The sequence below is a fragment of the Ictalurus furcatus genome, chromosome 10, assembly GCF_023375685.1.
Source record: "Ictalurus furcatus strain D&B chromosome 10, Billie_1.0, whole genome shotgun sequence".
In the NCBI taxonomy this organism is placed as follows: domain Eukaryota; kingdom Metazoa; phylum Chordata; class Actinopteri; order Siluriformes; family Ictaluridae; genus Ictalurus; species Ictalurus furcatus.
The window spans coordinates 12,619,717-12,647,663 of record NC_071264.1 but is presented as its reverse complement, the minus strand read 5'-3'; the positions used below and the strand labels follow the sequence as shown (position 1 = coordinate 12,647,663).

At 35.9% G+C, this 27,947-nt stretch overlaps 1 protein-coding gene across 1 annotated transcript; it reads left to right on the top strand.

The window, feature by feature from the left end:
• Window positions 1–342: 342 nt before the first annotated feature.
• Window positions 343–27,264, top strand: LOC128613862 (kinesin light chain 1-like). Its single transcript, XM_053634996.1, has 16 exons — window positions 343–770; window positions 6,606–6,861; window positions 7,099–7,329; window positions 8,966–9,044; window positions 9,192–9,414; window positions 10,796–10,883; window positions 11,084–11,185; window positions 11,728–11,901; window positions 12,556–12,655; window positions 16,056–16,096; window positions 16,241–16,281; window positions 16,704–16,812; window positions 17,082–17,186; window positions 23,398–23,516; window positions 23,827–23,890; window positions 25,880–27,264. The coding sequence occupies exons 2-16, from the start codon at window positions 6,613–6,615 to the stop codon at window positions 25,961–25,963; spliced, it is 1,809 nt and encodes a 602-aa protein (XP_053490971.1). The 5' UTR covers window positions 343–770; window positions 6,606–6,612; the 3' UTR covers window positions 25,964–27,264.
• Window positions 27,265–27,947: the final 683 nt, after the last annotated feature.

The following is a 27,947-nucleotide window of genomic DNA, read 5'->3' as shown; positions in this document are numbered from 1 at the left end:
CCGCATAGCGTTAATAATAATAAAAAAAAACAACAACAACTGTATAGTGTATAATACTAATCTATAGATTAACCATATCCTCAAAACAAATATATTTTTATACTTTACATTTATGGATATAGGACTCAGCAAGTACAGTTGAAGCTTATGATAAAATAGCTTTCTGTACATAAATAAATATTTAATTTATAAATTATTACATTATTATTTTTTATATTTCCAGATTTTTTTTTTAATTGGTCAAAATTGCATGTCATGTGCATTTGGACATTTTCTAAATATCATTAAAAGAGTAGATGGATTATCCAGGTGTAGAAATACCGTGATAGAAAAGGGAAAGAAAAAAATAAGCTAAAACATTATAAGAGGTATATACACAAACACTGTGCAGGAAAGCGTTAATTAAGCAGAAATGTAAGGTATCTGGCAACTTGAGATAGTTTTCGTTTTGAGGATATGACTTAAACGCGGCCCTGAGATTAGAATTGTTCCGGTTTTGAGCTCTGACTGCGCTGAACTTTATTGTGGAAGTGAACAGCAGGGCGTTTCCTCTGTGTAAACACAATTCCCTCCTCCTGTTACTCACTACAGTGGGTCAGATATCAGACTACTGTGCCTGCTGGAGCTTCTGCTCTGTCTGTGATGGTGGATTTTCTGGATGTCGGTACACGGGAGGACTGTCGTTAACTGGTTCATCACACACACACACACACACACACACACACACTGTTATTGGACCTGAGCTGCTGATCTGTGACGTGTTAAAACCGGTATGTTATTTTGTGCTCAGTCTCTAAGAACCGTATTCAAAATCTAAATCTACTCAAAAATCTTTCTAACACTAAATGAAAATAGCTTCACTTTTGTTTCATTCTTTTCTTTGATTAATTCAAATTCAGATTTTTATTCAGAAAAGTGTACATAACCTATTTTGTACATTTTCTGGTAGAAAACCAGATGGAAACCATAAGGAATGTTTTCTTCAGGTTCACATTTACCCACGCTCCATCTCAGATCTCATCGACATGTTTGCTAATTTAGACGTATTGTGAGTAATCTCTAGTGTGTTCACACTGAGAAGGCCAATATGACTGACTAAACTAAGCGAAAAATGGACACTTTTTATAATAACATGTAAAAAACCATCATGCACTGCAGAATGGAAGGAGAAGGGCTTATGTAACAGATATATGAAATATTTCTGTCGGGATTTAGACCTCATCACTATACTGAAACAGCGTTAGTTAAAGTGACCAACATGAGTCAACATGGCTACAAATGATGGTGTGTGTGGTGTTGCTTTAGTCTCTGTCTGAGTGCAGCAAACAGTGCTGGTTAAGCTAAAGCACTAATTAAAGCACTGAGCACAATCCTGCACTGTCGTTTATATTACACACATTTTTAATGTTATTAATTGCCCTTAAGCAGAAAATGGGTCTAAATTTGGCAAGCCTTTCTTGTATGAACCCACTTACAAGTATGTTCTATGTGTTAGTTTTTAAATGTAGTACATAGTAAATACCTTCCAGTATTATGTAATAGTTTGAAGTAAAACCTTTTAATGAAGCTCTCACTTCATAGTGGAAACATGAAATCTGGGCTACAGTACAGATACAGTGTGTATCTTTTATTAGCCATTGTTACAAGTGTGAGCGTTGAGATACTGATATGTATATCACAAGACTGAAATATGCCAATGAGCCATTGATCCAATTTACTAAGCAGGTTTTGGGGGGTTTTTTTAGTGTTGTGGGATTCCTGAACAATTTAAGACGTTTCAGATGATAGTTTCTGGTGGTTTTGAATCAGAATCAGAATAATTTGAATCAATGAATCAGAGCATTTAATAAAAGTCGCGCACATACACACACACACACACACACACACACACACACACACACACACAAATAAGTATTTTATATCTTACACCACTTACACCACTATTTATTTATGTGTGTGGCAGAGAGAATAATTTGCTGTGTATTGCATGGGTAATTTTCCGAGTGTTTTTTCGTGGAGCTTGACATGTCTGTGCTTATGTGATGACGAAGCAGGATTGGGCTTTCTGGAAGGTAATAACACGGTGGACTATGACCTGCAGTTAGTAAGGAAAAGCCAATAGGCAGATATGGGATTATTATGACCAAGGTATCATCTGAGGTAAAGACAAAGGCTGACTTTCACATGATACTTGTTGTATGTGTGTACTACAGCATATGATATAACTGCAACTGCTTTTATAAAATATGCTTTCTTTTAAATTCCTGCTTATTCCACACATTTACACTACAGCATTGTCGATTCCTCAATTCTGTTGTGTTGATTAATTTTATATAACAGACTCTATAGCAGATTCAAGACAAATCACAGGTTTATATTAACACACTCATTTGAGTATGCTCTAAACAAATTACACTGCTGGATGTTCCACATAAACAGATACAAGTGTGTGTAATTGTTGACAAGGTGAAAATTTCTGTGAGGAGCTGTTTATTTAGCATTTTTGGAAGTCTTCAGTGTTAGCGGTTTCTACATTACATTACATTACATTACATTACATTTATTCACTTAGCAGACGCTTTTATCCAAAGCGACTTACAAATGAGAAAGATACAAGCAAACGGTCAGAGGTAAAACTGTTCCTATAAAATGTCCAAAATGAGAAAGTCTTTAGGATGGAGATCTTTGTAGTTTCTCATTAACATGATAAGCTGCATTTTTTGTCTCATTAGCTTCAAGAGATTGCGTATGAGAGGCTGGGGAGGGAACGACTACTTATACCTGCAGTAATATAAGTGATAAGAGGATCCAACTTGTGTCACTGACATTCCACAACAATATAAATAAAAATGATGATGTCTGATTACCGTTTGTTGTGATAAAAAGCTTAAGGATTCCATGTTTTTGGAAAGGAATGAACTTTGTGCTAGTAACCAATTGTCATGTTTTATTCCTGTTTGAATTACAAATGAAGCGTATTTAAATGGTAAAATTATCTGAATGCATATATTCTTTTACATTTGTGATAGACATCTAATCTCAATTATGTAATGTACAGTAAGTTCATTCAGGATCGTCCTTGTCATAGCTCAGTGTGTGGGATGGTTTTAATTAGAAAGAACAAGGTTAGCCTGACCATGAACTACAGATCCTTACATATAATGCTTGTATGCAATATGTTTTTGCAATTCAAACTTCGAGATAATCGAGATGGTGTTTCAAAAGACACAACAATGGCTCCCTGGATGTCCTTGGATCACTGAGCTACCATGACCCCTTATGAGTGTTTGGGTGTTTTAGAGCAAAAGCGTTTCCCAGACCAGTGCTTGGGTTCCCAGACTGTCCAGATTTTTGCTATTTCTCACTTGTAGAAGGTACTCAGTGTTCTTGATGGCTTGGTACTTGGTACTTGTCACAAAACCCAAATTCTGACCTCAGTACCAATGCAATGTCACAAATGCAGAAACTAAGAGGATATGTATATTGCAAATTAAAACAGCTGACAATTAACGTAACCAATAAAAAGAAAAGGACACAGATACATGTAACAGTCTGGCATTACTGCTTGTACATATCTTTCTAATAATAAAATGTCAACATTTCACATTACTCATGAACATAGGTGTAATTTCCAAGCATTTCCTCTGGTTTAAATTACAAAGGTGAAAACTCAGCTATTCTCTGGATAAGTTACACTCAGTTTTCAGTTTTTTTCATTGTGATATGTGTCACAGGATCAATTTAGTTAATTACTAAGAAAAAGCTTCTGTTTCTAGATTCAGCTCATTTTAATTAATAATCAAAATGGCGGACAGCTTTTCAAGAAGATATTAACATATTTGTTTCTACCTTTATTTCATAAAACATTTTGTCTCATAAATAAAACTCTTGTATAAGAGATGTAATCATTGGTCATTTCAATTACCTCTTTTTGCTAACAATTTTGTTGTTGTGCAATATGTTTATTTTACACAACAGCAATTGTATGACAATGATTACATAAAACAATAAATGATTACCCGTAAGCCCCTCCCCCCACCCTCCCTCAATTACTTTTGAGCCTGTGAAAATGGATGGACTATGTAAAAAAAAAAAAAAAAAAATCCCTTGAAGTAAAGCCGAAAGTCTACACTTCAGTCACATGGTGATTGCTTCATTTCAAATCTATTGTGGTGGTGTACAGAGGCAAAAATGGGAAACCAAATTGTGTTGCTGTCCAAATACTTATGGACCCAACAGTATATGTAATTTGCAACACAACTTCCTATAGACTCTGTATAAATTTACACATTTCTGCAAGCTGGGACTATTATGTGCACATTCATACCACTGGCCTGGTAATGCATCACTGGTGAGTTTTGAAAGAGTTGCCATGTGCCACCATGACTTGCTCAGCCCATTTGTTTATTTCATACATTAGTCTTTGTTTGTTTAGTAATTGTTAAATTAATATTCAATACATAAATTTGATTAGGGCAAATTTGTTCTTTCTCACTACAAGAGGGCGTTTAAGTCATTTAAAAATTCAGTTTCCAATGTTGATTCTCTTGTTTTTTTCCTGTATAGTCGCTGTGCTTCAGGTGTGTGTGTGTGTGTGTGTGTGTGTGTGTTTGGTTACAACAAAGGAGGAATAGTGGCGCTCTGTTTTATGCAGGGGTTGCATGGGTACAAATGCTGCAGACTCTATGCTGTTCTTGAATCAAATTTAGAAACGAATCAGGATTGCAATTTTAATACGGATTTAAAATCCCCCCCCCCCCTTTGTTCAGGGACTCATTATTCCATTTCTGTTCCTCAGATGCCTGTGAAACTTGTTCAGTTTATGTCTCCGTTGTTGAATCTTTTTATGCTAATACAAATATTTACACATTTTCGCTTTTCCAAAGTACTGCAGGTGAGTTTTACAGGGAAAATGGATGTGTGAGTGTGTACACACACACCATGGTCATTGAAGAAGACAGGAAAAGGTTATGCTGGCTGTGTCTTTTTTTACTTGTTATCATTACAACCCAAAGTTTATTGCATCATGGGAGTGAGCGTTAAAGAATGGCCAGCTTAAGATGGTTCCATCATTGTTCACTGTTTGGATAGATTACTCTTTGATTGGTTAATAATTTAAGTACATAGATTATGACAGTTTTTGGTTAATGTTGAACTACTGTTTGGCTCTACTTTAAACTCGTCTCAAGATACGCTTCCATTTCAGTCATTCATTCATCTTCAGTAACTGTTCTATCCTGGTCAGGGTCATAGTGGATCCAGAGCTTATCCTGGGACATTGGGCACGAGGAGGGGAGAATTCACACCGGATGGGATGCCAAATTTCAATTCAATTAAATTTTATTTGTATAGCGCTTTTTACAATGGACATTGTCTCAAAGCAGCTTTACAGAAACATATAAACACAGCATACAGATTTTAAGTGTGTGAATTAATCCCTATTGGGCAAGCCGTTGGAGACGGTGGTGAGGAAAAACTCCCTAAGATGATATGAGAAAGAAACCTTGAGAGGAACCAGACTCAGAAGGGAACCTATCCTCATCTGGGTAACAACGGATAGCGTGAAAGTAAAAGAAAGTTCATTATGGTTTTTACATGAAGTCTTTGTTGAACTAATCCACTGTTCACCAAAGGACACCTGAGCGTAAAACTGCATGTGGTATTTGCAGTCTCAAGGCCATCGCAGCAACTGTAGTCCCATCAACCACAGTGAGAATGTCCATGTGGACTTGAGGTCCAAAACTATTTCATGGTACTTCACACAGTACCATCCTAAGCATTTAACATATCCAATTCACCAATCTGCATGTTTTCAGACATTAGGAGAACCCAGAGGTCTAACAATGTCTGAAAGGTCTGAAACTTCACAGTAACTGAGCGCACCACCATGCTATTCACTTCCAAATCCACACCAGCTTTATAGACTGTTCACAATTCATGGGACGATTTGGAAGTCTTTAGATTTGAAACAGAAAGCCAATTAAAAAGTGCAGTCACGTAGGCTTATGAAATTGTCTTTATAATGACAGCTGAAGCATGATTAGTTTTATCTAAATGATTTTATAATGGATTTCACAGCTATAAATAATTTTTAATGTTAATCTACAGTGGTTGAGCCAGGTTCAGCTGAAAACTTCTATATAAAACGGACTATACTTTCAAAAAAGAGGTGGGTATACACAGCCAGTGTCCCCAGTGTAAGAGTGTCTATGGGCTAAACATTATTTATTAAATGTTAACTTGGACTTTGTAACTACTTACTTTCCTGTAAGCTCTTAGTTCAAAGTTTAAAACAAACAGCTAATTTTTTTTTTCCTGAGAATTAGGTCATTTTAGTTGAATTTCCTTGTTTGCTAAGTTTGTTGTTTGTTATTTTTCTCAGATTTCTCAGTTATCCAAGATAATTTTTTGACATACAGTTTTAGAAATATTATCTAGAAATGCATCTACAAATTTCAGACTGCATTAATACAACAATATAAGTACATTGCAAGACATTTCACAATCACAATATAATCACAATGTAGTATTGTTGGCCATATCATGTTAAACTTCTAAAGAAATATTTGTGAACATGTCACTCAATTTTCTTTAAACTATCCCAGTGAGAGCATGTCCACCATGGTGTTCTGCTGTGAAGAGAAGCTCGAGAGACTGACGCAGGAGCAGATCATCTCCAAAACCAAGATGGTGATCCAGGGCCTAGAGGCACTGAAGAGCGACCACAACGTTATGCTGCACAGTCTGATGGAGACCATCAAGTGCTTGAACAAAGACGAGGAGGCTGGCCTGGTGCATGAGAAATCCTCGCTGCTGCACAAGTCTGTGGAGATGATCGAGCTAGGCCTGGAGGAGGCACAGGTGAGGAAAGAAGTGAAGCAATTAAAGCAGGTTTGGATCCAGATAAAAACAAAGACATAAAAAAAACAGGACAAGGGTGTAAAAAAGTTCAATGAAATAGCAAGAAAAGTTTGCTGGATTTTTACTCTTAGTGGAGATGAGATGAAATGATGTTTTATGTATTGAGGGATACATTAACAGACGTCTCTGTGTTGTGCAGAAACACCTCTGAATGGTTGCCGTGTGTTACCCCTGCAGGTGATGACGGCTCTGGCTGTCCACCTGAGTGCAGTGGAAGCAGAGAAACAGAAGCTGCGAGCTCAGGTGCGTCGGCTTGATCAGGAGAACAAGTGGCTGTGGGAGGAACTGAGCAATGTGCAGCAGAAACTGCAGAAGTATGAGCAGAGCTTAGTCCAGTTAGAGGAGGAGAAGAAGCACCTGGAGTTCATGAACCAGCTCAAGAAGTACGACCCGGAAGTCTTGCTGGAGGTAGAACATACACACTCTCTCCTACACAGTGCTCTACCTTTTTTTTTTTTACTGTGTTTAGACAGAAAGGCCAACAGGAAAATGAACACACGATCTATTCATTTCATATTAAAGTATTTTCAAGACAATAAGCATTACTGTAATTGAAGGTTGTAGTTCACTATTTACTACAGCCCTGACATAATGCTGTGTTCAAGAGCAAGTGGAAAATATGATGTTTTAAATACGGCAGCAACCATAGTGCAATATACTGTAAGACATAGTGTGTTTAAAACTTTTAAGCAGGCAGGTTCTATTAATCAATAATACTATATGCTTTAAAGTCAGAAAGTATAAGAGGATAGTTGGATAAACAAAGTCTGGGTTTTTTTTTTGGTATGATTTTTGATAAAACTGCATGTTTTCATGTTTTTACTTTTTGCTACATCGTACTATAGTCTACATCCTATGTTCATTTTTTAACTGAAGCTTTGGAAGTTTAAGCACTAACCACACAAAAACCTTACGTGCGAGCTCATCACAAAAATGAACATCTAAAATATGCAAATCTATATCTTGAAAAGTCAGAGGCATTTTGTAAACAAGTGCTGTGGACTTATGATGTATTCTTTGGCCACCATCTCCAAAGGTATGTTTGGAGATAACAAGGAGCAGTAGTTGATGAAAAGAACACCTTGGCAACTGTTAAAAATGGGGGCGAATCTATTATACTTTGGGTTGTGTGGGATAAGTCATTACGCAGCAAATCTTAAAGCTTTTGTCACTGCAGTAATACTAATTTCTGCTAGTACAGTTGAAATGATTTTTGTTGTTGTTTTGTTGTTGTTATGTTAGCATCAAGTGTACAGTGCACCTTCACATAACCTTCTTGTATCAGCTGAGCATCTGCTAAATATAATAGTTGTCTTGAAACAATTATACCTATTATAAAAAACACATTTCCTCTCCTATTACTTTTTCACTCCTGCTTTGTTTTTCACTTCCTCTCTCAGTGAATCAGTTAGGTGTGTTCAGTCTAAGTGTTTCTGTTTTTTTCTCAATCACTGCATATATTACATGTAAATATATGCCACAAGGCAGTCAGGCCAGAGCTCAGAAGGTCAAGTGAAAAACCAGGATGGAGGATAGCGTGCTGGTTGGAGATATTTTGTCCTAGGATTTTATAAGTATTTATAAGTAATAAATAAGCCTGTGTGTTTTATAGAGAACCAAATCCTTGTATGACTTAAACACCGTTTTCCCAACTTTTTATAGCAAACCTTTACAAGGTAAAAGTGTTCATAAATTCTTGATGTTGTTATGCACACAGTTAACATTGGCTTTCAAAATTTAGACCCTAGACATTTCTTCTTTCTGGATATTGGCTTGAGCTTGGATCTGTTAGAGAGTTTGATATAACCACAATATCATACTGAAATTCATGTTTTGACCTATATACATTAAAAAAAAAAAATACAAACATGGAATGGCATTTGATGGCAATATTAAATTAACTTAATTGCATTGTTATTTTAAATTCCACAAAAAAGTTTTTTAATAGAGTTTTTGGATATCATTAATAGAAAGGAACAGCAGAGATAGTAGTGGTGATATAATCAGAGTCATAATGAGGTTGTTATAAATGGGATTTTTGCAGGACATGGAAAAAGAGGAGACATCAAAAGACGTTATGGATGAGTTGTTCCCCAATGATGAAGAAGCGAATCAACCAGGAAGTAAGAATTTTCTATCATCTTGCCTTTCGCTATAAATGAACATTTTTGATGTCTTTGAAGTGAATAAAAATGCGATTCTCAGCTTCATTTCTGAAGCAGGAAGTGTGTCTCATTGGAATTATGAATTTATTCTGTGTACACCATCAGGGCGAGTGAGCAGTGCGGCAGTGGCAGCGGCCCAGCAGGGGGGCTATGAGGTCCCTGCCCGCCTCAAAACCCTCCATAACCTGGTGATACAGTACGCCAACCAAGGCCGCTATGAAGTGGCAGTGCCACTCTGTAAACAGGCTCTAGAGGACCTGGAGAGGACTCTGGGCCATGATCACCCCGACGTAGCTACCATGCTCAACATCCTCGCTCTTGTATACAGGCCAGTCCTCATTTAAACAGTCATGTAGACAGTTACTATGCAAATGTATCATGAGCACGTATTATGAACTCTCAGGTTCTTGTGTGTTCATTAACAATGAATGTCCTATTAACCCAGACTTCTGTTTACATTTTATGGCAAATCAGTTGTAGTGTATTGGGCACCAAATGTTCCCACAAGTATAGGAATATCTTACAGTTTTTGACCTTGTTGGGTCCTTGCAAGGAAACCTGCTTTTTTAAACTGCAGCTTTTATTGCTTTAAAAAACATCCAAAAGGTTTCTTTTTGATTACTGTGGTTAAAGTTAGGGTTAGATTGAGGTGTAGGCATAGAATTAATTAGCTGGATTAATAAGTCAATGGATGGATCTCACAAGGATAATAAGACAAACGTGTGTGTGTGTGTGTGTGTGTGTGTGTGTGTATGCAAAGAGGTGGGTAAAACGTTACATCACCTTGTAGTTTCATTTCACCATTTTAGTTTTTCCACTTAATTTTTACAAGCTAGGGATTTTTTTTAAACACTTTTATTTCTCCTTATTATTTTTAGGTTAAAAATGTCCTGACCATAATATCTGTTATATACTTTGAGATATGTCCTTCTTACATCTGGAGCTGTTTGTTTTACAGAGGATTATTAATATGCATAAATATTATATTTTTAACATTATATAAATATGATATGGTATACCCTGAAGAAAGGATAAGCGGTATAGAAGATGGATGGATGGATGGATATGGTATCATTCCACTCATACATCTCTGTAGTCTGTAGTTACATAAAGGTGATTACAGGAACAAATACCTATTAACCCTCCTATTATCTTCTGGGTCAATTTGAGCCATTTCCACATTTGAGATGTCTGAAATACTGGTTAATCTCTCTTTCTCTTTGAATTTTTTTTTACTTTTTTCATTTAGGGTCATGAACTTATATGCAAATATTTCTTATTATAGCTTGTCTCAGACAAGCTGTAATAAAGGTTTACTGTTTTAAGCTGTTCTTTGCTGTTTTTGTGTGTATTTAAACTGTGGAAGTCATTTTGACCCATAACATAATGGGTGTACCTTTTTTCCAGCATAATAGGAGGGTTAATAAATAAATTCATCAGTGCAAAATTGTCATTAACAATAAAGGCTCATGTTGCAGTTCTAAAATCACTTGAATAACAATGTTCACATTCAAAAATGTGCGTTCAGCACGCAATCATTTTCAGTATTGTTACCTTTTAGTAAAAATGTCAAATGTTAAGCAAGGACATAGTTTCAAATGATAAAATGAGGCTGCATTGGTCCCTTTACAGATTATTACCTTATACAATATAGCTTAACTGACACAGTTAAGCTAATTTGAGTTGCTTCTGTCCTCTTTGTATTACAGGGAGCAGAGTAATTTTAAAGAAGCGTCCCGTCTCCTGTATGATGCTGTGACTATCAGAGAGAGGACTCTGGGTGAGGAGCATCCCTCGGTGAGTTCCAGCACACATACACACTCAGAGAACTAGACAGTATAAAAAGAGAAAGGGAACTTGAATAGTTTCACTGATGACAACACCATACCTTGGTCAGGCTTCATTAGTCGCATTAGTCAACCTGACAGTGAGCTCTCACTATTTTCCACACAGTGGTGGAACATTATTTTAAGTTTTGTGTGTTGTGTCACCTGCAGGTGGCTGCTACGCTGAATAACCTTGCAGTGCTGCATGGGAAGATGGGGAAGTACATAGAGGCTGAGCCGCTTTGTAAAAGAGCTCTGGAGCTGAGAGAGAAGGTACTCTACATTATTGCTTTTAAAAATTCAGTCTCTGACATTTTTATGATTCCGCTTTTTTTGTCTTATTAATTTCAAGAGAGGGAACAAAAAGTGACTGGTGAGGAAACAACTGTTTATCGCTTCTAAAACTTGTGAAAATGATAACAGGAACTAATTTAGTTTGCAAAAATTCCACAACATTACACATAATATACAGTGTGTTTTTCCTTAATGATTAAAATATAATTAGATTTGCCAAATTGCTGTGTATATACCACTTAATCTTTTATGATTTTCCTATAAGAGCATGTCCCATTGCACATACCTATGTACAGTGCCTTGCATAAGTATTTACCTCTTCTTTTTTTCTTTCTTTCTTTTTTTTACCGTAAAAAGCAAACAGGTGTTGCTTGCAGGTATTCACCCCCTGTGTCAATACTTGATAGAACCTCCTATTGCTGCAATTACACCTTATAGGATATCTCTAACAGCTTTACACATCTGGACCCTGATATTTTTGACCATTCTTCTTGGTAAAATGTCTCTCTGTTGGTGTCCAGGTCCTGGGCAGAGATCACCCAGATGTGGCCAAGCAGTTGAATAACCTGGCACTGGTTTGTCAGAACCAGTGCAAGTATGATGAGGTGGAGTATTACTACTGCAGAGCCCTCGAAATATATGAGAAGAATCTGGGTCAGGAGGATCCCAATGTTGCCAAAACAAAGAACAATCTGGTGAATATCCACACTAGACTTGGATGATAACTGGAGTCCCCTTTTTCAGTTGCATTTGCACAGCATAGCATTCTGAAGAGCAATGTTATTTTTAGGGGTCCAAGCACCAACACTTTTGGAACCCCGTAGTTTTTCACATTCTTCTTCTGATTCTTCTTCTCTTCTTTTTCACCCACACCTTGTGAACCATAAGTCATACAGTGACATGTCTTTCCCTGAAATTAGCATTTAGCATTGGCAGAACATTTTAGACCAGCTATTGTGAACTAGTCCTAGAATTTTTTTGCCATGTCTTCACAACATCGGTGTCAAAATACTCAATAGAGATTGAATCTCAATAATTATCAAGAGAATGTTCAAATTTATAAATAATATGGCCGCCACATGCCAAGCAATCCTTCCATGTAGGAGCTTAATTTACTCCAACAGCTGTAATTCATGATTAATTGTATGGATTTGCATAAAAGGTGGAACACATGTTGTGAGGACATATGCAAATGGTAGAACTTGGTCATTTATAGAGGGTAGGGTTACATCCAAATATCTATTTAAATGTCTGGATTGTAATTATTGCTATATGCTATATCCATTACACACACACACATGTCCGTATTGCTGTTGACAACAGACAATATCTTTTTGCATTTCTTCTAGGCCTCATGCTATCTGAAACAGGGTAAATACAAGGAGGCTGAGATCCTGTACAAAGAGATTCTTACACAAGCTCACAAGAAGGAATTTGGGACAGTAGATGGTGAGTATTCTGCTCTTAGAGCAGAGATTCCCAAATGTTGCCCACATCAGGAGGAGCCACCATGAGAAACAATAGAATTACAGTTTTAACCCAATAATCAACATTGGCAATGAGATAAAACAATTCTACAAGTCACAGTACAGCTTCACAAAGATCAGCTCAGGAGCTGCTTAATCATCTTTTTACTAAACAGAGCCTATATGTGACTTAATGTATATGCAAGATATTCCATGTATACATCATTGAAAAACTCAACATATTAAGTAGCCTTAAACCTTTTTTAATCTAATCACTTCTAGTCTAGTTTTTGCAACTATAATTAAAAAATGCTATAGCATTCTTGTTCTACATTTTATTGTCTCATGTAATTAATGGTTTCTCCCTTGAAATGACAGTATCTGCTCATATTAAGATATGAACTCTCTTGGATTAGATTGTTACTTGTGGTACTATTTGGCTTCTCACACTTTATCTCTTTCTCTCTGCAATGTTATTTACATGTTTAAAAAACAGCCCAAGACCTGGCTGAGAGAAGCTCGAGCTGATTATCGAGTGACCACCTTCATGTTCTGAAGACCAAGTGTTACTAAAAATTGCATTCTTGTGTTACGTGGCTAACTTGAAGAAACTGCATTTGTCCGAGTTCTCGAGTTTATTCTCAGTTTTCAAGTTAAGACTGTCTAAAATAAACTAAAATGAAGCTATACTATTTTAACTCCATATAAAAAGTTTGAACCATAATGTCCGTCAGAGGTAAAATGTTATACAGTAATTCACTTGTAAACAGATGTTTGGGTACACCAGAAGGGTGTGTTGGAATAGGCTTTACTACACTATAAAACCGAATAAGTTCATTTAACTAAAAAAATCTGTTCCTTTAAGCCAAATACACTTAAATATAACAAGTTTGAGTTAATTTTTTGTTATATTTAAGTGTATTTAGCTTAAAAAATTGATTTATCAACTTAAAAATTTTGAGGCAATTAGTTTCCTCAGATTTCTTGAGTTAATTGAACTATCCGGTTTTACAGTGTATAAATTGTACTATGCTATTTATTTATTCTTGATTCTGATTGGTCAGAAATTACATTTTCAATCTTGATTAATTTCCAATAACAGCACAACTCAGAATGTCGTGCAGTTGTAATTTACACGACCGGTTTATATTAATGTACTTGTTCTAGTAAGTTACACGGCGATTTAACCCAGTGATTTAAAAAAAATGTGTGTGTTCTTTGATGTGAAGTTTTCTGTGAGAAGACATTTATTTACAATTTTTTGAAGGATGTTGCTTTGTAACAGTAAAACTCTAACTTTCCAATTTTTAATGTTTCTAGCTGTTATAATGTAAGCGACAACTGGAAAGAATTTGTTTCGTGGACATTCCACAACATATAAACTATAAATGGATAAAACATGCAATGTGCCATTCATTAATATATAAACAATAGTTTACATCAGAAAATTGCCGTGTATAAAAATAATTAAACATTTTAGGATGTGCTGTTATAGGAAAATAATCAACTTCAGAATGGTAATACATCACACCATCCTATTCTGTTTCAGTATTTACATATACTGTGTTTGGACTGGTTAGAAATTTGGCTTAAAATCCCAGCAGCAGAGGAAGTTTAATGGTACTCTCATTTAAACACAGCAATGTTTGCCATGTTTACCACATTGAAAGGAGATTATATAGTACAGTTTGATGCTATCAATTTTAAAAGTTTTAAGACCTAAAATAAAATTTACACAATTTCTTCTCACCCAGTGCATAGTCAATCAGCCAGCACTACTAAGGTGTTTCTTAGTACTGAAGACAGTATGTCAAGGTTGCCAGGTCTCAGGAAAATATCCAGCCCAAATACATCTCAAAAAACCTGACACTATGCCAAAAATGTTGGCATTATACAATCATTGGCAATAGTTTAAGTTTGTTCATTCATTCATTCATTAACAAAGCACTTAACGTAACTATGTAAAGTCTCATTTCGCACTAGAAAACTAATCTACCTATGCAAAAAGCATTCTGACCTGCATCACTGTAATATCTGCATAATTCCCACTACAATAGAAATGCTTCTCTACCTTGTAAACACACTGTCTGCTCTTACGCGTTACCTTTATTGCCATAGTCTGTGCTTTCTGAAATCGATTAGAATTAACTTCGGTTATATGCTTTAAAATACGATTTTGGTGGCTGTGAACTATTTAGTAACTAGCTCCTGAAAAAAATCTGCAGTTTCCATCTGCAACTTTGTTCCAAATGTAGGCCAATTTCTGTAAAAACTGGGATCCTGGCAATCTTCGTCAATGCTAATATAGCAATAGCACAATGCTATTTCGATCACTTTAGAATTGTACAAACTGCACGTCAAAATCATCACACAGTTACCTTAAAAGTCATTATTTGGTTCAGTGACACTTAAAACAGAAGAATAATTCTGTATAAAAAATATTCAAATAAATCAAATTGGAACAATATAACAAACAACAAAATGATGACGAGGCTGCTTTTTATTTAGCTCTGCATTGGGCTTTGTCCATTTTTATAGATGACTGTACTGTCATTCAGAGAATCTGTTTGGGTTTAGTTTAAGAAACCTAAAGTAGAAAAATTAAGACACCAGACATGCCTTGACTAAATTTTTGGGGTGAAGGACAAATTGTGTAAATATCATTCTGGTCATCTACAGCATTAGACTCTGTAACGGTGAAGAATAGTGACTTTTACTGAGCACATTTTGGCTCATACAATCAAAAAATCTTTTTAAAAGAGTTAAAAATGAATTTGTTATGACATTGTTACTATATGTGAATATATATGTGAATGTATAGTGTGTATTTTTACTTCTTTATTTTATTTTTTTACTTCTGTCTTTGTAGCTTGTACCTTTATTTATACTTATATGCATTGATGTTACTATTGCTTCAGCTTTTCCTCTTTGTCACCCCACAAACAATCTTACTGATCAAAATTTTTTAAAAATATATAGATATATATATATATAAATAAAAATTTGTGTGTATGATCTTTATTTATTGGCATGATTTAAATTTATTCTGTTGATTTCTTTGATCACGGTTTCAATAAATCAGTATGTGATTGAGTAAATCAATAAATCGGTATGTGATTGAGTTTCTCCTATTGATTTTTTTTCCTTTAATTTAATTCAAATGTATTTATTTTTAGACCTTTCACTTTTCAACATGTCTAACATTCAGAGTTACAGATATACAATATAATTAAACAGTGGATACTCAAATCAGTTTTTATATTCGGTTATTTGTCTCTGAATGACACTTTAGAGTTGTGGTATAGTCAGGGTAATTCGCCATTATGGCCGCACTATATTTATGTCATAGCTTTGAACCCGTATCCCTGTCTCTTTCCTTCTAGCTGAAAACAAGCCCATCTGGATTTATGCTGAGGAGGGCAGAGTAAGTCAATCCTAAAATGTGTCATAGTCTAGAGAAGCCACAGTTCACCGTTATACATCATCACGTAGGCTATATTTCACACAGAGCCAATCAGCACAGACTCACACATGAAGTGTTTTTATTTCTCTACTCTCTCACCCTCAGGGTATTCATAATGCTGAATTTAGAGGCTGCCAGGTGACCAGGTGAGCAAAACAAGGTCTAATTATACTGCCAACTCCCTTCAGCATTAACTCTCTCATCCAAATACAGCTTCACGTTCCAGAACCTGTGTGTTTGTGCCAGTTTAGTTTACATATCATTTCATTACATTTTTATTCAACCCTTAGTTATTCAGTTACTTAAAGTATCTTTACTAGTAACTACTATTCAGTAACCATATATTTTTTTTAAAAAACTAAAGAATATAGTTAGACGATTGACACAAGCGGGGAGTTTAGAGGTGTTAAATCTCGACCCTTGAAGTATTGTGTTACATAGAAAAATTATTTTACAGTGAAAACTATCTGAGTCATAGAGACTCAGATTATAAAATAATCAAACTGTTCACCGCCTTGGCTGGGATTTGGGCTTAGACCAAGTGTGTTGTGTGTGATTTTGTTCATAGCCCTATAATAAACAGCGCCATTCGGAGTCTTGGAGCTCTGTATCGATATGAAGGCAAAAATGAAGCGGCAGAAATTATGGAAGAGTACGCCATGAGAACACACAAACCGGTCAGTGTCACATCGATTCCATCTTTACAATCAACCTCTGAAAAATCTACTAACGAATATCCGAGTCACATGACTTGTTACTTCTTATTACAGACATTTGTTCCTAATAACAGGAGCATTACAAATACACACCACAAACCTCAGTTCAAATTAGTTAGAGGTGTAACATGACACTTCATATTTTTAGGTTTTACTTCATATTATGTCAACGGTAAATTATTTAATTTCTGAATACAGCTCTGTTTATTATGCATGTGTGTCTGCTTCAGGGAGCCACAGTAGAGCCTCTGAAGGATGTGGGCCGGAGGAGAAGCGCTTCTCAATACAGCGTTAAGTATGAACCTGGAGCTGGTGGCATTGTGGAATGGAGTGGGGTGAGTGTTAAACATGTATACGGTACATCATAAATATTCAGTACAACGTTATGCAGTCAGCAGCATACACAGACGCACACAGTCCTGATCCTGAGTTCTCATACAAAACAAAATCAGCCTTGCTGTTAAAGCAGATATTTCTAAAATGTATAAATCCTCTTAATGATTATATACATCCAATAGTGCACAAAAATGTGGAAAGAAACTATAGTCTGGGCTAGAAAGTAATTAGTCCCAGTCTGAATACTGCCACAGGAAGGACTTTGCTACTGCATGTCATTGTGTGTATATTTACTGTGAACGCTGGTGGTATTATATTTCTTTGTTTCTTTCCTTCTTTTTTTTTTGAAAGACTGGCCTGCTAGACTATTCATACTGCCTGACCCCCATACTACTTGCCTATTAAAGATAAGGATCAAATTTAGTGCTCACTTAGTTTGTTATCTGTTTTTGTCTGCTTCACTGCTGTCTTAATGGTGTGTATTTATGTGTGTCAGGAAGAAAGAATGGCACATACTTAATAGATAAAGAAGGTTGCAAAGTGCTTCAGTGTAATTATAAAACCATTTACTCTTCATCTTGTCTGCCTTAAAGGAGCAATTTGGTGACAAATGAAAATTATATAAAAAAAAATCTGTTTATCAGCTTTAAAATACTGTCCCAGCTGACTAAGGGGCAGAACGAGAGCAAATTTTGATGAAGTAATTTGATGTGTCTAAGATGGCTGCTCCATAATGTGCAGTTTTCAGCTACAAGGTGATCATTTTATAGCTTAGAGTAAGTCACCATATATCCTAAACCACAGCAGTAAATCTGTGTAACGTTATTGAAGAGCTAAGGCATTTTGGGTAACAAACAAACAAAAGCGGACTTCTATTCCATACATTCTAGCTTTCTAAAGGGGAAAACTCTATGTTGTAGGGTTCTACACAGACCTTTCAGTTTTTCCCAGGGTCAAACTAAAGAACCCATCAGGGTCTTAGAAAGACCTTTTTTCTGAGTGTAGTCACTTGCTTCATAGCTCCACTGCAATATTAAGAATCATGTCAGACACTAAATATCTTAGCTAAACAACTACATTAATAATAATAATAATAATAATAATAATAATAACAACAACATTGGAGATTGGAGTGATAAATTGTTTAAATATATATTTTTTTACTTAACTGTTTCTTTAAGAAAAGGATGTGTGTATGACTGGGAGAGTCCTATCTGGGCCATTAGGAGTAGTGCTGCCCTCTTCTCAAGCCAAACTTCACCACCAGTGTGATCCACCCCATACTTATTCAGCACTGCATCATTATACAGAGACGTAATTAGCCATGTGGTTGCTAGTTAATTTTACATCGTCCCATTTGGTTTTGGTGAATGCAGTGCTTGGAACTATCTGCCCTTATAAGAAACAAAACGAAGATGAAAAGGACTCATTTGTGAAGCTGTGGGTATGAAGAAACTGCTAATATGAAGAACTTTAAAGATACTTATTCCACCTGAAATAAGTGGGTACCGTCCTGATCTTGAAATCTGCAAGTTTAAATCCCCTGACTGCCAAAGAGCAAGACCCTCAACCCTCACCAACTTGGTTATAAACTTGGAGTGTATTTTGCATGTAGTCATCCTTAGTAACTGCCTGGTCAGGACCATGATGGTTTAAATTAGGCTGCTAGTTTGTATACATTTTGGTAAATAGAACCAACTAAATTTATTAGAATATATTGTGGGCAGGTACAAATGAAAATTTAAAAAAATATCTGTGCATATCTCTAGCAGAGACCAATTAGAAACTTTACAGTGCTTCTGGTTTAGGCCATGCCCACCTCAGTTTAAATCCAAATACAGACACAGATGCGAATATTTGAAGCATGAAACAAATACAGATACAGATAGTGTCACTGAGTTAGTGTGTGTAGGTTGTCATGCAATGAACTGTTTTCCCATTCCGGGTGTATTTCTACTTCATGAGCAGTGGTCCTATGAACACTCCAGATCCACCTGATGGAGCAGTTACTGCAGATGAATAAATGAATGAATGAATGAATAAGTACATGAACAATCAAATGCAATGCTTAACACAGTAATTTACCTCATAGCAGAATATGGGTTCACAAATATGTAGAGAGACATGAGTTTAGACCATTGTTGCCCTCTAGTCTTACCAAAATTGGCCAGTTTGACTCAACAGAGAACTATATAGAGTACTCAGTAGCCATTAATTAAGCAATCAATCATCTCTGTGGCTTAAAGGCCTGTTGGTAAATCATTTCTGTCTGTTTCCTTTTATTTCATGTATGGAATGCTCTGGTTTCACTGAGCTTTTTGTTGTGTTGGGACTGGGTTTTAGTGGTTTTTTTGTGTTCTCTGTCTTCACTCTCCAGTCTTTCCTTCTCTCCCCTGTTTTCTCTCTCTCTTTCTCTCTTTTGGAATTAGGCTATAATTTGTCATCTTCCTCCTTTTTGCTTCCACAACAAATCAGATCACATTGCGTTTCTCTTTATGAACTTCTCATTTATTCTGTTATTCCCCTTTTATTTATTTCTCTCTCTAGTTTTTGCTTTATTTGTATTTGTTACTCTTTTGTGTTGGGTTAAATTACAGCCTCACAGCTAGAATTTAATGATCACAGCTGTGTTAAATATCAAAGGCTAGATTTTATGAGACAGTTACAGCTCAGATGAAACACATGGGTCAGATTGTAGGGACTTGAGGCAGTTTGTTGTTCTGCTCACATTCCTGTGTTTATTGGCTGACTCTAAATGACTTTATGAACCTGATATGGTACCCTCTGAAACTATTGGAATGACAAGGCCAATTCTTTTTCTTTTTCTGTAGACTGAAGATATTTGGGTTTCAGATCAAAAGATGAACATAAGAAGAAAGTTTAGAATTTCAGCTTTTATTTCCTGGTATTTATATGTAGATGTGTTAAATGACATAGAACATAGCACATTTTGTACCAGACTACCCAATCTGTGGGCATGCAAATATATTGGCACATGTGATTGACAGGTTCTTGTTACCCAGGTGTGTCCTTTTAGATTGATTGTTTAAACAATAAATAGCTCTGAACATCTACTCTGGGTTTTGGACTTCAGTTTCACCTGTGAAAAGGATAAGGATTTAAAAAGGATAAGCCAACATGAAAACCAGAGAGCTGTCTATGGGAGAAAAGCAAGCCATTTTGAAGCTGAGAAAAGAGGTAATATCTATCAGAGGCATTGCACAAACATTGGGCATAGCCAAGACAACTATTTGGAATGTCTACTGGTGTACTGAGCAACACAGACTGAATGGGTTGGCCAAGGAAAACAACAACAGCTGATGACAGAAACAAGAACTGTGAAGAAAAAAAAAAATCATGCAGCAAGACAATGATCCAAAACACACTGCCAATTCAACAAAGGACTTTATCAGGGAGAAAAAGTGTAAATACCAGGAGCTGACATCCTAAAGCTGACATCCTAAACTAGGATGTCATAAAAGCTGACATCCTAAACTCTCATCTCATATTCATCTTTTGATTTCAAAGCCAAATGTCTTTGGTGTACGGCACAAACAATTTAATTGGCCTTGCCGTTCCAATAGTTTCATAGGGGAATGTATGCGAAAGGGAAACACCATTGTTTGAGAGAAAAGCTACGTGGCCCAGGTGTAATAGTATGCAAAACTTACTTTACTATAAAAGATACTATGTACAAAGGCACCATAGCAGATAACCCAGGTTCACATTGTTCACTGTATAGCAATATCTGTTATATTATAACTTATATATTTAAAAAGATAATGTTAAATGTACAATATTTAACATGCTAGTACAAGGATTATATTACTTTAAATACATTAAAATTATTCATTAAGGAAAAACCTGTATATAAAATACAGACTTCATGAATTTCTTTTTCTGATAAATAAATTGTAAAATAGGTCAAATAGGGGAGCAACACTTTTGCACTTGACCGTGTATAATACAGTTGTGTTACATTTGGCCAAATGATCATGTATAAATAAATCTGCAAAGCATGGATGCCAATGAAGATATACGCTTATGTTATAAGACTTTGAATTCAAGGATGTTTGTCTTAATGGGTCTAAGCTTATACAGACATATAGTTTTCCACACTGATTCTTAAAGAAATCATTTGTGGGGAAAACAATATGCCTGAAAGAGCTTGCTTAAGAAAGAGTGTAGTGGCAAGTCGTTTTCTTCAGGGTTCCAGACACTAAGAGGAGATTTGAGACATCATTTGCAAAGTGAGCGTATCTCAGTGTGGGGCGGCAAAGGCTTTAAATGTGCTTGGCCTTTCGACTGTGATAATGAGTGAGGCAGACTAGGGGAGGCTGCTATTTGTTTACAAAAGAAGCTTACTTTAAAAGTAAAAGGAGGAAAAGTCTGTGCTCAAAATGGCAGCTGGAGGTGGACTTTTTACACCAAACACATCAACCCAGTTGAAATCCAGTGCTGTAGTCATGATGTTTATACTTCAAAGAAGCATTTGTGTTTTAAAATATGCCTGTACGTTCTTTTAATTGGCTTGTTTTGCTAAGAGAAGTATATCATTTATTGCTTTATTATTGGCATCACCATAGGTAATACCTTTAGAAATAGCCATCCTTCCACTTAAATGTAACTTGTAATAACGTATAATAACTAAATGTAATGGTAAGAAAAAGGAGCAAAAAAACAAAAAACAAATACAATGAACAGTGCAGATTATAATTCTTAAATGTGTGTATAGACACGTATCATAATGAGCTCATTTCACAGATACTTTAGAAAAATCGAGATTTGCAATATTGCTATGTTTTGGATCACAATTGTTTCTTCAATCTAGATTTCTGTTTACAATTTGGAAATGTGCTTTTTTCCCCCCCCATAAAAGGCAAATGACAAAAAAGCGCATACAGTTTTAATGAAGTGGGTGGGGTCGGTTTGGGTTTTCATTACAATTGCAATTCACTTTTCAGGCAGCAGAGGGCTCTAAATACCCAAACTGCTCTGTCAGTGTGGAATAAACAACACAACTTGACATTTTAATAATTTTTACTGAAATCCACAAGGTATTACCTGAGTGTTCCTTGTTGTATTATCAGTATTGATGTTTGTATGTGAGGGTGTTTCGTGTGCTTAACTGTAGTAACTGTAGTGACTGTTTATCTATGAATGCTGTTTGTACTGTGTGGACTTTCTTAATGTCATTGACACAAGCCAGTAAATGGCTTACAATTGTGAAGGAGTGATCTGTCTGATCTGGAGCTCTCTGATTATTGGCTTCCTCTCATGTGGTGACCTACATCTTGGTTTCCGTGGGAACAGGGTTTACCGCAAGCACTGCTGAAATCCAGCATGCACTGATTGACCCGAGCTGTTCATTAGTCTCTTTATTTTGTGTGTGTGTGTGTGTGTGTGTGTGTGTGTGTGTGTGTGTGTGTATGTTTGTGGGAGATATGTTGCATATGGGAAGCTGTGTCCATATGAATTCTAGCTAAATAAATTGACAACCTGACAATACAGTGTTTGCATGTAAGTAAGAACAGTACCTCCCCAGCTAACAATTTTTGGTTCCCAGAATGTTCTGGGAACATTAGTTTTTGGTTACAAAAATAAAACCTAAAAATAACCATTAGAGAACGTTCTGTATAGGTTCTCTTTAGGTTGTTAAAAAAAACTGTGCAACTTTTGGTTACAAAAGAACCTACAGAGAACATTCCTAGAACGTTATTATTAGCTTCCCAAAAAATAACCAAACAGGAACCATATGCTAACGTTAGGGGAACATTCTGTGTTTGCTGGGACAGGTGTGTGTGTGTTCATGTTTTTATATATTGTTGGGGACCAAATGACTCACCAGGAATAGAAAATTCTGACAGTTTTGTGAGGGGGAAAAAAAGGAATTTTCCCTATGGGGACATGCCTATTTATTTATTTATTTATTTGTTGGTTGGTTGGTTGGTTGGTTATTTTTTTTTTATTTATTTAACAAAAACTGCAGCTTTAACATGAAAAACTTTAAGTGCTAAACGGTTTCCTTTTAATTACTGAGATTAAGGTTAGGTTTAGTTGCACACATAGCATTAATTAGCTGCATAAATAATCATGTTAGTTAAAGGTCTTCCCAAGGATAATAAAACAACTGTGTGTGTGTGTGTGTGTGTGTGTGTGTGTGTGTGTGTGTGTGTGTGTGTGTGTCTGTGTGTCTGTGTGTTTGTGTAGGATGGGGCTTTGAAAAGGGCTGGTTCTCTGGGTAAAATGCGAGAGGTGCTGCGCAGGAGCAGCGAGATGCTGGTGAAGAAACTGCAGGAAACTATACTGCAAGATTCCCCTAACCCTAAGTAAGATTTACATTCATCTACATATCTCAAACTATTTAAGAGCCCGCATTCTACTTTCAAATAAAGTACTTTCCACGTTGCTTGATATCAAAAATGGGTAAATTATATATCAATTCAATTATGTATCAATTCCCCATTTTTAAAAGAGACTGGACAGCCCTAGTATACAGATTACCACAGAATCTCTTTCCAGAATTTCTGACCTCCTTTCTTTGCTATTTTTCCTTGAATGAAATTTCAGGAGATATTCTGATAGTTGGAACATCTCACACAGATATAATAACTGCACTTTATCCTTGATCTCATGCAGCTTGAAGAGAGCGGCCTCACTGAATTACCTGAACAGGACAGGAGATGATTATAAGGCTTTTCAGGTGAGATGATTCAGGGTGAATAAACCAGTATCGATATCTAATCTAATAATTACAGTTTGCCAGTAATGTAGCCCATGCTATGAAAGATAATGTTTTACATATTGCTTAATCATTTTGGAAATGATTATTGCTGTAGAGATTTACTGAAACTGAGTCTGGTCACAGCGATATGTGGCTTAACATGAAGCTTTAGAGTTTAGAGTTTTAGCAGTAAAATGCTCTCTGTGCTATAAATCAGGAATTAGAAATGATTTGGTTTTCATTTCATCGTTTTGAACAGAAACAATATTTTTATGTTCCTGCTCCATCATTCCATATATCAGCTAACTAACGTCATATGTTCCTGTTACCAGGCAAACAGGAAGTGATGATTTCTGGACAGGAATTTAAGCCTAATGGAAAAACATTTTCAAGTTTAGATATCTGGTTAAGCACTGTTAAAATAATTTTTTCACTCTGGAACTATTTAGAGTTCGCATTTTTAATTACGGTCAATTAAATATTTAGTTTTTGCTCCCTGTAAAGTTTCTAATCCCTGCTATAAATATCAGGACCACAACATTCAAACAAGACCTTTTGACTAGAGATGCGCCGATACAAAATTTCTTAGCCGATACCGATAGCCGATAGCCGATTATTCAGAGTGATATCGGCCAATACGATGACCGATACCAATAGTTCTGCCTTTTATGCCTTCTTTTAAATGAATAATAATTAATTGCACAATTCTGAAAGAAATGCAAATAAAAACTTTATTCTCTCCATTTCAAGTTTCACAGTAACTGGTCTCATAAACAGAAAACACATTACTCAAATTAACATTAACACATGAACTACATTCTGAAGATTAAAGTAAGATTATTAATTTATTGAATGTTATTAATTCATATTAACATTGACTGAATTCTAAAAAAGCCTCCTGTTAGTCTCACATTCACTCACCACAAACAAAAGAATTTCTACTTCATCACTGAACATCAAACTGATAATATATAATATCAACTTTTTTATATATTAACATTAACTGGATATGAAATATACTACTCTACTGTCAATATATACTTTTTTGTCAACTCATGTTCATTTAAATGTACTGGTGCTTTAATTCAGCTCGAGCAGCGCGGGGAAAAAAATTAGACTCGATGCCGAAACTCCCACTTCACCGCTGCAGCGTCCGGTGTAAAATTTTTATCAGTGCAGAGATTACAGAGGTTACAGAGATTACACACTGCAGTTTTGTCATTATTCCACACAAGAAAAATCATCTTTACACACAGCACGAAATCCATGTGTTTTCCCACCCTCTTTTGATTGACAGGATATAATCAGCCCTGATCATCGGATATTTCTAAATATTTTCCGATTATTGGCCAATACATCGGTGCATGTCTACTTGTGACCCATTATATTTTATATATATTTTATATATATTTTATATTATATGTTGCTGTTTCTACACCAATCATAGTCCTGGTTATCCAGCAAAAGGCTTGTGTGTAGGGCTGGACGATATGACAAAAATATCATAAAACGATACTTGAGGACATTTCTATTAAACACAGTGCTTATAACAATATATAATTTAGCTAACAAACTGTCTGCAAAACAGTAGTAAAATAAACAAAAAAAAAAAGCTAAACTCAGTCTGATGATACTTTTCTTTAATGCCTACAAATTCAAATCAGTGGAATCCATTCAGTACCATTTAATGTGTAATTATTAAACATCACGGTACCAACGATATTTCCGAAAAGTGTATTGCGTAATCGTTTATTACGATATCAATATTATATCCATATATTGCCCTATCGTATTTGTGAGTATCATCAACCTATCTAAATAAATCTGTATAAAACACCACATATTTATTTTCATAAATTTGGATAATTAAAAAAAATAAATTATTTATTGTTAGCAATAAATAAAAATGGGCAGAAATAGGTGTAGCTCTCTGAGATTGAACCCTGCTGAAACTCTTTCTGTTCACAGGGTGGGAGAGCAGGAAGAAAGCTGAAAGACAGTCGAGCCCTGAGCTCCAGCACTGTGGAGCTGTTTGATGGCACTGAAAATTAGAACACACACACACACACACACACTCACACACACACTCACACACACACACTCACACGGTTATAGTGGTGTTATAGATGTTGGTTGGTTTTTGTGTACTGTAAAGTTGAAATCATGATTGAATGTTAAAACCAGCAATCACTGTTATTAATAATTAAGCAATGTACCTATACAATATTTTTTATATGGAATGTGTAATGTGATTTATTTGATGAAAACAGCTGTTATTTTTGATTCTCCGTTCACCATTTGAATGTTCACACCTCTCAGGGAAATCTGACTCTCCCACAAATAAGGCAGTGACGACTAAGCGCAGGTTATGTACCTAAAACTGTATTTTTTTTTCTTTGTTTATTTATTTGTTTTACTGCACAGTCATGTGCACTTCATAGCACAGTGTAACATCTGGGTATTTGTTCGTGATTATGAATGCAAGCATTTGCAATAGCATTGGGCTACACTCACAACGCATAATTACGTTCAACAGAAAGAGAAGTAAGGAAAATTATACCTAAAAATATGTGACATTACAAATCCATCCATCCATTTTCTATACCGCTTATCCTACAGGGTGGCGGGGAACCTGGAGCCCATCCCAGGGAGCATGGGGCACAAGGCGGGGTACACCCTGGATGGGGTGCCAATCCATCACAGGGCACAATCACATACCCATTCACACACTCATTCATACACTACGGACACTTTAGCCATGCCAATCAGCCTACCATGCATGTCTTTGGATGGGGGGAGGAAACCGGAGTACCCAGAGGAAACCCCCACAGCACAGAGAGAACATGCAAACTACACACACACAGGGGCGTGGCAGGAATCCAACCCCCAACCCTGGAGGTGTGAGGCAAACCTGCTAACCGCTAAGCCACTGTGCACCCATGATATTACAAATGTTAGATGTAATTTTCTTATGTGATTTTCAAGCAGAGTAAATAATTAAATCTTTACAATATTTTGCAGTTACACAGTTTTCTATTTGATACAGTTTTCTAGTATTTATTTGCAGGTTTCATTTAGGTATTTTTTTCTGGGGGTGTTTTACTTCTGATGTATTACTGTTGAGTTCGGACTGAGAGGGAGGATGATAAAGGAGGGTCTTAAATATCTATTAATTTATTGAAATTTAAATCACTACACCCACTACGATCTATAGCATTTTCAAGAATTGCCTAAAAAATTAATTGGCCAGCTAGACTGACTAACATACCTTCTAATGTAAAAAATACTAAATGTAACCTACAGTCAGAAATTTTTCTTGTTAGTTCAGCTGCTCATGAAGGCAGTATGAAACCCACTGTTGTCATATGGATGAAGAAACACATAATAATAACGATACTAATAATAAAGTTAATAAAGAAAGAAATAAGCAAACAGAGAAGTGAACAGTAAGTGAACAGTCAGTTCTCGAATTTGATGTGTTGGAAGCACAAAAAATGGGCAAGTGTAAGGATCTGAGTGACTTTGACAAAGGCTAAATTGTGTGTGTGTGTGTGTGTGTGTGTGTATACAAACAAAAATAAACAAGCATCTTCAGGTTGCCAGACACTACTGGAACTTCAAATGAGATCGGGTTCTATGGTCAGATGAAACCAAAATAGAGCTTTTTGGCAATAAACACCAGAGGTGGTTTTGGCACACACAGAGAGGTAGCCATATGGAAAAGTACCTCATGTCCACGGTTAAATATGGTGGTGGCTCTTTAATGTTTTGGGGCTGTTTTTCTGCCAGAAGACCTGGTCATTTTGTTAGGATACATGGTATCATGGACTCTATCAAATATCAAGAGATATTAAATGAAAACCTGACTGCCTCTGCCAGAAAGCTTAAAATGGGCCGTGATTGGATCTTCCAGCAGGACAATGATCTAAAACATTCATCAAAATCAACACAAAAATGGTTTACTGACCACAAAATCAAGGTCATCATAGTCATCCCAGTCCCTTGACTTGAAACCCATAGAAAACCTGTGGGGTGA

What these genes read in the sequence shown, in the direction of transcription:
- LOC128613862 (XM_053634996.1), top strand. Translation starts at nt 6,613, where the DNA reads ATGTCCACCATGGTGTTCTGCTGTGAAGAGAAGCTCGAGAGACTGACG. An exon ending in TTTATGCTGAGGAGGGCAGA is followed by an intron (nt 16,097 to 16,240) that starts GTAAGTCAATCC and finishes TCTCACCCTCAG; the next exon opens with GGTATTCATAATGCTGAATT. An exon ending in AGAGGCTGCCAGGTGACCAG is followed by an intron (nt 16,282 to 16,703) that starts GTGAGCAAAACA and finishes TTTTGTTCATAG; the next exon opens with CCCTATAATAAACAGCGCCA.